This window comes from Falco biarmicus, chromosome 4 (genome assembly GCF_023638135.1).
Source record: "Falco biarmicus isolate bFalBia1 chromosome 4, bFalBia1.pri, whole genome shotgun sequence".
Lineage (NCBI taxonomy): Eukaryota > Metazoa > Chordata > Aves > Falconiformes > Falconidae > Falco > Falco biarmicus.
Genome location: NC_079291.1, coordinates 1,530,841 through 1,541,387, shown reverse-complemented (window position 1 = coordinate 1,541,387; position 10,547 = coordinate 1,530,841). Strand labels below are relative to the sequence as shown.

Genomic DNA, 10,547 nt, shown 5'->3' with positions numbered 1-10,547 from the left:
CAAAGGCAAGCTGCTTCAAGCTCTTATGCAGCACAGCAGCAGCACTGAGGCACTGAAGCTCAAAAATCTTGCAGTAGCTTTGTTTATAGAGACACTTCAACTTATTAAAGATAGCTCTGGCATTTTTCAGAGGTAGCCTATCCTTAACTGTGACTTCAAATGTTAAATGTTCCCTTTTTTTTTTTTTGTTAGTTGGTTAAGTAGTTGTTTAAGAGGATAAGCATTAGGAAAAAAGCAGTTACTGCAAAACTTGGTACTTTAAATGTAAGACAGAACCACCCACAGTCCTCTAAGACAAGCCATAGGATCCTTAAGGTTATCAGTAGGACTTAATTCTGTACCTTTACCCCAAAATAAAGCAGCATTCTAACGTGGCAAGAGTGTAATACAAATAATTATTAAAATTATAGGAAATTTTAAGAAAACTTGTAGTTTCCTGATAGAATTGGGTTTGATAATCACTAAGGCTTCGCAGATTAAATACGGGAAAGTATACCAGGTAATAGAACGAGCTCTGGCAGTTACAGAATTCATCTGACAAGCCACAAACACTTTTCTGTGTGTTTGTTTTTAAATACCAAGGTTTTGTAAAGTTAAGTTTAACAGCTTCTGTAAAGATGCAGGATTTCTGCAACTACAGTCGCGTAATGGATTTTGGTGCGTTCTTCAGTTTCTGTGTCAAAATCTGAGTAACTGGAATAAATGAACCAGAGCTAAGTGACCCCTGACTGATGTACATGTCTTAATTTGTACAAGTCTTAGTACTGCTCTGGAGACCCCACTTGGAAAAAGAAGTCGTAAGAATTAAATGGAACTCTGGGCACACGTATCGATATTTTGTTGGCAAATTACAGGAAGCCTGCACAAGGTCATTAACAATAACAAAACAGACACACCTTATTTGAATTACAAAACAATGACCAGAAAAATCCATGTAAGCACCCCAGTGCTAAAACGTAACATATGCAAGTTTCTGGTACACCTACACTGAGCACATGGACTGAGGAACCTGGATTTCTTCTATTAAGCCTGCCGAGTGCCTACCCATGGCCTATCAACCTGAACACCAAATTTGTTCACACTGCTTTAGCAAGCCAGTAGGCTACAGACCTTGGTAGGAAACACAGCTACAGTGAAGTTTTAAGCAGGGCCATAGGGTCCATAGCAAGAACTGAAATATTATCTTAAAGCGTTAAAGGAACAGTCAATTTATTTATGCACATTTTAGAGTAAACTTTTGCTTTCCTCTTAAATATGAGGTTTGGTAACATTAAACCATAACTGGGAGGGCCTAGTCAAGAACAAGCATTCTCTTCATCTGACTCTAGTACTTCCTTTAGATCTTGGACCCCTGCTTTATAGCATCTTGGCAAAAAAATATATATCCTAATATCATCAATTCAGAAAAGGTACTGCCAATATATGTACTCAGCAAGTTTTGAGAACCCAACAACAAAATTCTATCAATTCACATAAAAGTAGTAGGTAGTTTGCAATTGCTTGCCAAGTTTTATCCAAGATGTGTCAAAACAGCGAGCTACAAGCTCCATATTTGCGATGAATGCTTTCAAGGTTGTCTTCCCCCAGCTGTATCACATTAAGGAATGCTTTATGACCTCCAGAAGAACAACTAACAAAAGCCAAACTGCATCAACCGGGAGAGGTAACTGACTTCCAGGTGAGAGAGGCATGCAGCCTGTATAGACCACACAGGAGCCCTCTATCTCCAAGCACGATTGTCAAAGACCGCACAAACCCCTTATTTAAAAGGTGAAAGACAAGGTGGCTCAACAAGAGTCTTGCACTGCATCCACTTCTAGCATCCTATTCACAGTAGGCTGTGAATACCTCACCGAAGCATTCTTACTTTTGACAAAGCCTTCTTAATACAGTTTTTGCCCAGAATTTCACAGTACAGAATATAAAAGAGAATTTTAAGTTTTATTTTCGTAATTTCTTCGATGTAAAAGGTCCATTCCAAAACAACCAAGAAATATTAAAATCCAATGTTCAAATGTTTATACGCATGATTTTATTATTGCAGAAGACTTAAGAGATTAAACTAAAATTAACTCAAACAGAGGCATTTTAGTTCATTATTCGACCACAAAACTGTGTAAGTTGAGGTATCAGAGAAGTTGAAATAACACGTTATTACAGAATAAATGTAAACGTCCTAAACATTTAAAAGTTCTGACGGTGGTGGCTTAAAAGGAATCTTTCCAATAGTAAACTTTTTTGCTTCAAATTGTTTCAACTCTTCAGCTGATAATTCACTCTTTGGGGTAAATAACTTTTCCGACGTAGTATTGTTTGTGACTGCAGAAGATGCTGATGTTATGTTATGTCCAGAGGCGCTGGCAGTCTGTCCCGATAAAGTACTGCTTGAATCTGAGGGAGAAGTTCCCACTGCTACATTAGAGGCAGTCTGTCCCGATAAAGTACTGCTTGAATCTGAGGAAGAAGTTCCTACTGCTGCATTAGAGGCTCCAAGGGCTGTAAGCAGAGTGGTGCCCGAAAAGTTCACAGCAGAAGAATTGCCAAACCCTGAAAATCCACAAGTTCCAAAACCACTAGTTGTTTCAGAAGTTTTAAATGAGAAGGAGGCTGCAGATGGAGCTGCCAGGCTGCCAAAACCAACAGAATGGGATACGCTGGGAGAGGACGTCACACCAAATGGAGGAGGATTACAACCAGCGGAAGAGCTCCCAAAAGCAGGGGTGTTTCCAGATGATGTGCTGATGAGACTGGAACTTGTTTTAAAGGAGAAACTGCTAGCACTGTTACTATTGCTGCTCACAGGAAAACCTGCAATTACAAAATTTATTAAAAACATTTTAGAATGGGCACACCTGTTATACTAAACCACTGCTGTATTCCAATAGTGCAGAAGAAAAACTCAAGAAAATGTTTAACTGACAGTTTTTATCATAGAATCATTTATGTTGGAAAAGACCTTTGAGATCATCAAGTCCAACCGTTAGTTAACACAGGAACTTACTTGACAACCCAAAGCTTGATGTTTGCTGTCCTCCAAATCCAAAGGCAGGCAATGGTTGAGTGACCGTGTTCTTTAATTCAGACAGCTTAAAAAATTCCAAATACATAAATAAAAACTAGATTCCAAGACAAGGAAATGTCCTTCAATAAATACTTGAAGCAAAAACATAGCTGACCAGTTCAATTTAATACAGCTTAGATGAAGTTAGACACTGATCACTTTAATCACAATTGCATGCTCTTACAGCTATGAACAAAATGCATTAAGGCTATACACTATTCTCTGTAATCACTCCAAAACAACAACTATATTACAGTTTATAGATTTTTGTCTGTCACTCAGTGATCTTGAGCACCTCTGTGAACTCTCGTTCTCATCTCTTACCTATTTCAGTTAGTGCTCTATGATACCATCTATGTCACTGCTTTGACTTTCTGTTTTCTCACCCTGGCACGTGTAGTCTGTGCTAAAGCCCAAATCCTGCTTCTTCACTTACAGTACTGAACATACCAAGGGGTGTGATCATGTTACTAAAACTAATGCACTTCATGCAGAGTCCACTTACATCAGCTTACTCTGTCTCCCTGATTATTTAACAGTGGATTTAACTCCAGCATTCTCTTCTGACACATCTAGAGTCACAAGTGTTTATCACCATCCCATACCAATGACTCTTTGGATCTTCAAGTTTTATCCAAACAGTTTCTCTCCCACCTATCTATCAAATTTTCGTTCTGGCATTACCAAAACGCTCTGTTTATCTTAAGATGGCCTGGAGGACAATTCTGGTCTGGCCAATTGATTATACCTTGGAAGAGTCAACATCAGCATGGGGAAAAAAAAGGTGGGGTGGATATTGGCCTCTTACTATACACATACATAACCAGATCCCAACCTTAAGCTATGGTTGCTTTCGTATGGCTTCCAGTGATAGCATTCCAAACCTGGGATTCAGCTGCTGCCTTGCTAACATGGAACCATCTCGATTCACTATTTTCCTTAGTTAAGGAAATTCACTGTTTTCGTTAGTTAGGGTTTTATAATACCCACTTCCAATTCACCAATTTCATGATTCCACAGAAAGGTGGATTAAGACCCAAAACTGTGTTCGCAAACTTTCACGTTCACCTGACTCAAGCAGTGCTAGAATATCCAGTCACACTTCTACTGCCTATAAAAAAACACACAGATGGAGAGATGGGGCAGTTTTCAAACTGCAATCATTATTCTCTTACGTAATTCCTCCCTACACCCTTACACTTTAGCTCTAATGTTCCCAGGAGCGTTCTAAGATTACTGCCAAGGTCTTCACGCTGCCAGTCAGACAAACACTTTCATGCCAGATATTTTTCAGGGCTGCAGTGCCAGAATGTAACTCATTGTAGTTGACATTTTCAGAACAGTTCATACATCGACCATAAGATTGCCAATGAATCTAGGAATTTCAGATTTTCATGTCTCAGCTATTTAGGTGCAAACAAGGATGTCCTAAAAGAATCGTGTATATTTGGGTGTAAAATAGTATACCAGGACCTTTGAAGCAATACCTATCACCTATTTATATAAAGGTAGTAGAAGTGTAGTTAAATACTTTGATAACAGCTAAAGCTTCTATAGAACATTTGCAAGATTTTTTTTTTTTCCCTGTGTGTTTTTAATAAAAGAGAAGTCTTTGTAACAGAAATTAACGCTGACATTTGCAGGAAAGTTTGGTAGAATGTGTCTAAAAAACCATGAATCCAAGAAAAACCTTTGCCCAAGATTAATAAAAAAAATGACATCAGGAATATTCTACCTTTCATTAACACTTACCAAAGCTGCTTTTGTCGATGCAGTTAAAGTTTTTAACTGAAGCAGCCGATCTTTCCATTGTTTCGCTAACTGTTGGACAGAATTTATCTAAAAAGGCGGAAAAGAAAAGCAGGTTTTTATTACTGGTGAAGACTTTAAAACCCAGAAAAAAAGAGTGATCTGATAACTAAACTGAAAGATTTCTAGAATAAGAAAAGAAATTTCATTAATCCAAGAAGACAAGATTTTTCCTTTCCTGAAACTTCATGGTGAGGACCTGAAATTTTTCTTATTAACACAGAATTTCTTTAAAATCTCTTACTATTGCCCTTAAATCAACTTCACATAACAGTAAGATAAAAAAAAAAATCCTGAAACTTTCTAAATCTAAGTTCTATCACTATCTAAATTAGGTGCTTGAGGAAAAAAAAAAAGACAAAACTAAACCACACACAAGATATGTAAAGTTTTATGCATATGAGAACAAACTCTTCAATCCCTGTTTTATTTCTCGCCTGTCTACTTACGAGCTCACTCATTAAGCTGAAGTCCTAAGACTTGCTTAGCTTCTCCTACATTTTCAAAAACAAAATGCCCACTTTCAAAACACTGGAATTCAGAACACTTTAGCAGTACCATCCTAAAATATATAGCTTTGCAGAAATTAACTTCTTTAATTTAAATCAGCCCCTTTAACATGATCCAATGGATAACTGCACAGAACATATGCCAGCAGTAAGTAGCACCTGTGTCTTGATAACTGTGATTAAAAAGTATTAAACAAGAAACCGGAAAATCTTTATAAATAATTTTTCAGGAATTTCAAACCTGGATTTCCTATATTTATCCACACATCTTATGCAAAGCCTGGCCTAACTGAATTTTCCTTAAAAACTACACAAGTAAAATACATAATATCCTGAATGCCTGTAAGAGTGGAACGAGTAACCTTTTTGTAAATAAATTCCTTAATTTTTCAAAAGAGTCTTACATCACAAACATCAATAATTCTTTTGTGTCTAGTCACATGCTGGAAGATCATGTTGCTTGGTATCACCTCTTATACAACTTAGTGGAAAATTCGGATTTTGACCCAGGTTAAGAAGAGAAACATGCTTTGGAAAGACCTGTTGCGCTTAAACATTTTGTGAGAGAACTGTGTCATAGTTACCACCTATACACTAAGACTTTCATGAACTTGCACTCACAAGCTTTATTGAGACCACAAATGCTTTTTTTAATAGCCAGGCATAGTGTACTGTTTAATCATTTCAGTCTTTTTTAATTGACATTTTTTTTTTTAAAAAAAAAAAGGTATCCCCTGTCTCTGAAAATGCAGTTCTGGTAATTCTAAACACATGAAGCAAGAGTGGTGACAACAGCAATTCCTTCTGTAACACAGAACCAAGGAGAAGAGGAAAAAGAGTGCAATTTGTTTGTACCTGCACCTACCCAATAGCCTATTTCCTTTCCCGGCATAACATTAAATTCTGCTGGCTTCCTTGATATTGATAGAACAAAGAGGGAGGCACAAGACACATAAATTTAGATATATTTATATAAAAACTCATGTATGTCTTTTTTTCTAGCAAATGTATATACTCCTTTAAAAGTATCTGCTATTTTCAGCATTAATTCCTTGCAAAGCTATGTAAAAGAACAAGGTCAAATAAACTTCCCTAGTGTTCTACCTAAAGCACTATATAATCAGCTATAACAATCAAACTGACCAATAGCATATGAAGTATTAAACTTTTGAGACAGGATTCAAATAACTTCTACAAATAACACAAAAAGGCAGGGACAAGACTAAGTCAAGGAGTGTCTAGATTGAGAAAAGACCGTATGTTTAACTGAGACTAGCTAAAAGTCTATTGCCACCACTCTTTGTAGCAGCTGATGTGTCAAGACATTAGGCCACCAGTTTTAGAAGCTCAGATCTGACAGTTTGAGCCCGTGACCTCTGACTGAAACAGCAAGTTATGGTAGAGCATACAGACTAGCAGCTACTTTTGCACTCTATTTGGTGCACAATAATTGAAAAATATTTTGGCATTCTGATAATATCCTGGAGTTTGGTAATTACCTGAGTCAAGAGCTGCCACCTGAAGAACAGTAACAAGTCCTAATCCCAAAATGTGCCCACATTAAGTCAGCGCTTTTAAAATACTTACATAGCTCTGAATGTTATTGTTTGCTGTGCAGTTGTAATACTCCAGATGCAATTCTTCTGGTGAGAAGTCTCGAAAGCCTGTAAGGAGAGGAGTAATCAAAAACCTCCAAGAAAATACATTAATACTTCCAATTGTCATCTATAGTTATGAAGAAATGGGCCTTGGTACATTACCTGTAAGAAGTCAGTCACAGCTGGAGACACAAAAAGGATTCATTACAGAACTTCAGAGATGTGAAGGTCCAAAATGAATTTGCCATAACCCAGTATTCCTTTCTGTTGCACCATAAGGCAAATCATCACTTTGCTAATGGTTCCACAGAGGTACAACAGTGTGGACAAGTTTAAGAAACCTAAATAGCAGCAATATGCAGCAGCACTGAAAACATTACCTACCTGAGACGTTAGGTTTTTCTTTCATTGGTGAGTAAGATGAAAATATCCACTGTCCTGAAGATTCCCAAATCTCCATGTCTTTCACTATAGACTCGCTAGAAAACAAACAAAAACACCCACATATGGAGGTTAAATTATATTGTCAAAACAAAACCACCAGATGCAATTGCCTAGTTTGAAGCCAAAGTCAGATTCAAATACCTGCTACCATGAAAATTAACGAAGCATGACACAAGTCAGAATGAACAAGAAAAGTACTCAGTTTGCTGTAGAAAAAATGCACTCATTTGGCAAGATATATAAATGTCCCTTCAGAGCATCTAATTTATCATCTAACTGCAAGTAAATCAAAATCAATCCCAAAACACACAAAGTATTTTTTAATCCTTGTATGGCATACGTTGTCATGGGATTTTCTCTGAGACTGTAGATCACAATACAATTTAAAATCTTCTCAACAGTAGACGATTTTACAAGTGAACATGCACAGTATTAAATGGCAAAATTCAGAAAAAAAAAAAATAGGGAGAAAGATAAGTGTTCCATGTAAGTTTCTGGAAGAGAATCAAAAGCAGAAGAATCCAGACATAGCAAAAGCAAAGAAACAGAACTACATCAACAAAAATAATCCAAATGTAAACAAACAGTGAAAGGGTAAAAAATAAAGTGCGCAAGCAGATCACTGCAAAGTAGCAAACACAGTTTCTAAGTATTTAAGATGTTCGTAACACAATATACATTCACATTTCAGAAGATGAATAAATAAGCTGTTTATTATTTTAAGATTACATTAAGAAAATGCTTGTGACACACGGTTCTAAAACCTTGCTTCTTCAGGAAATTACACTGCCTGTTGTTTCTCATCACCTGCAATCACCTTGAACCTGGCTGGTCTCAACTGACTAAGATACACACATGTGAAACCAGGTTTCAATAGTTTTGCTATTGGCAGAACAATTTATCATCTTAAATGTCAGGAAACCCAAGTCACATAGTTCATTTTCTCAAACAGCTTGGGTTTTTGGTGGCTTTTTTTGGAGGGGGATTTTTTTTTTTTTTAGAGTGACTGAAATGCTGTCCAAGGGGCTCTGATCCCTTATTCTCAAGTACTGAAACCTTTGCTTCCATCCTTACATGCCTACCCACAACTTAAATACCATACTATCCTAGTAATATTGCAGTCGCCTAGCTGCCCAACTCAGGTTCAAAACAAGGACTACTTTCCTCCCATGACATCATAATGCAAGGGAACTAAATGCAGTAGTTTTTATATGGCTCTTACTACATATCCCAGCCTCCTACTCATGATCAAGTCTGCTGCATTCTCTCTTGTAAGTCTGTAAGCTTTTGAACAGCTCGTTCTCAACAGTTTCAGTGAGACAGGACTATAACTTACAAAAGTCTCTCCTCTTCATCTTTATAGCCATCAGCCGTGTTTTGACTGTTCATTAATGCAGAGAATCTGTTCTGCGAAAAGCTGGTATTTCTGCTGCTGCTGCCTGATGATCCAAAATCAGGGGAGCCAAAAAATCCTCTTCCATGATCTCTGCTGCCACCCCACGTATTAGACTTAAAGGTAGATGGCTGGATGACACTGGTATATCTCTGGTTAGTGGTACCCCATGCTCCTCCTCCTCCGCTAGTACCTTCCAATAAGAAAAAAAAAAAAAAAAGAGCACGACAGAAAATTTAAATCATTAAGATATTAAACAATACTACACCAACAAAACCTGTAAGTATATTATTCTTATGGTGGCAATAAGACCTTTGAGAAGACAACGTAGGTTTTTTTCCTGATGAGTTTGCCTAATTATTTAGTGAGCTTAACCTAGTGAGTTACTCAAGTCAGTTCTGCAATCAGAGGGAAACACGAACTCCTCCTCACATCATGAGGATGCCAACAACTCGTGGCGCTGTTTCGGTTTGGCTTACATTGTATCATAAAGCACCTTACCGCATCAGAAAAAAAAAACCCCAAGAAACCAAACTTAAGTTTAACTCACAGCACATGTACCTCAGGGGCTCCCGCCTCCGGAGCTGTAGCGGGGGTTCTGCTGCACAGCAAAGGCCTCCCGCGCTGAGCCTGAAGGCCCCGGCCGCAGCGGTGCGCGCTGCCGCCACAGAGCCGGGACTGCAGCCGCTGCCGCCCCGCCGTGCCCATGGCCGCCCCTTCCCTACCCCCCTCCCTCGCCCACCCAGCGCTCCCACAGGCCCCCATCCCCGCAGAACTACGGCCACCTCCAAACGATACAACACGCAGGTGCCTGCAACCTGCTGGCTGCTCGCAGAAGCCGCGCTCCCCTCACCAGAGCCCCGCTCCAGGGACACAAGAGCCGGGCCGGCACACCGCCCCCCCCCCCCCGCCCCGCTCCCGGCGCTCCGCCAGCGCCTCCCGCCCGCCGCTACCTTGGTGCTGGGGTGCCGCGGGCCCGTAGCGCCCGCCGCCGCGGGGGTGCTCGTTCCAGCACCTGTCGCCGAAGCGGCAGCGGCCCTGCAGAAAGAACTGACAGATGGCCATGGCGCCCCGCCGAACGCCGCAGCTGTGACGCCACAGGCCGGCGCCGCGCCGCGGGGCGGGGCGGGGGCGGCGCGCGCAGGCGCGGCGGGGCAGCCCTGAGGCGGCGGCGCGGGGGGGCGCGCAGCGAGGGGCCGGGGGCGCTGGGCGGCACGGTAGGGCCCGGGGAGTGTCGCCCCCCGGACCGTGTTCAGCTCAGATACCCGACCGGATCTAAGCAACACGGCCGGGTGAAAGTCGAGGAAGAACTACCACCCGCTGCGCGGAAACACGAGCTGCGCTGCCTTGCGCAAAGGTGTTAAGATGGCGCCGGTGGCCGTCATTTCTTCCTTCACACTTAGAAGTCTTTCGGTAGCTTAAGATGAATTATTAACCTCTTGAAAATAAAGTTAAGAAATGGTGCTTCACAGTTTTAAAAAGCAGATAAAGTCAAACGGCCCATACAACCCTAGAAAGTGCACAGTTCGCTCCAGTTTGTACCGTATTGTAGAATTAAGGATTGGAGACACCAGCGACACATTTGTTTCATGGCTCAGAGAAAGGAAAAGGCAAAGGGGAAACAAAAAAGCTTTTACAGCATTCACTTACTACCGAATAAATCCCGAGTTGCAGGAACCACTGTGAAGCCCATGTGTGCATCTACTACTTTCTGTACATGCAGAGTTGTTAAG

The 10,547-nt window shown here is 40.3% G+C and overlaps 1 protein-coding gene across 2 annotated transcripts; it reads right to left on the bottom strand.

Moving 5' to 3' along the window:
* Positions 1-1,922: 1,922 nt before the first annotated feature.
* NUP42 (nucleoporin 42) lies at positions 1,923-9,946 on the bottom strand. 2 transcript variants are annotated; one of them, XM_056334167.1, is made up of 7 exons: positions 9,768-9,935; positions 8,758-9,007; positions 7,362-7,456; positions 6,967-7,043; positions 4,814-4,900; positions 3,002-3,086; positions 1,923-2,808 (listed from the first exon to the last, which is right to left on the bottom strand). In XM_056334167.1, the coding sequence occupies exons 1-7, from the start codon at positions 9,877-9,879 to the stop codon at positions 2,177-2,179; spliced, it is 1,338 nt and encodes a 445-aa protein (XP_056190142.1). In that variant the 5' UTR covers positions 9,880-9,935; the 3' UTR covers positions 1,923-2,176. The 2 variants fall into 2 exon arrangements, with proteins under 2 accessions (XP_056190142.1, XP_056190143.1); XM_056334168.1 differs by lacking the exon at positions 3,002-3,086 and having other exon boundaries at positions 2,665-2,808; positions 9,768-9,946.
* Positions 9,947-10,547: the final 601 nt, after the last annotated feature.

What these genes read in the sequence shown, in the direction of transcription:
- NUP42 (XM_056334167.1), bottom strand. Translation starts at nt 9,879, where the DNA reads ATGGCCATCTGTCAGTTCTTTCTGCAGGGCCGCTGCCGCTTCGGCGAC. An exon ending in AGAAAAACCTAACGTCTCAG is followed by an intron (nt 7,044 to 7,361) that starts GTAGGTAATGTT and finishes CTCTCCTTACAG; the next exon opens with GCTTTCGAGACTTCTCACCA. An exon ending in CATCGACAAAAGCAGCTTTG is followed by an intron (nt 3,087 to 4,813) that starts GTAAGTGTTAAT and finishes GAATTTTTTAAG; the next exon opens with CTGTCTGAATTAAAGAACAC.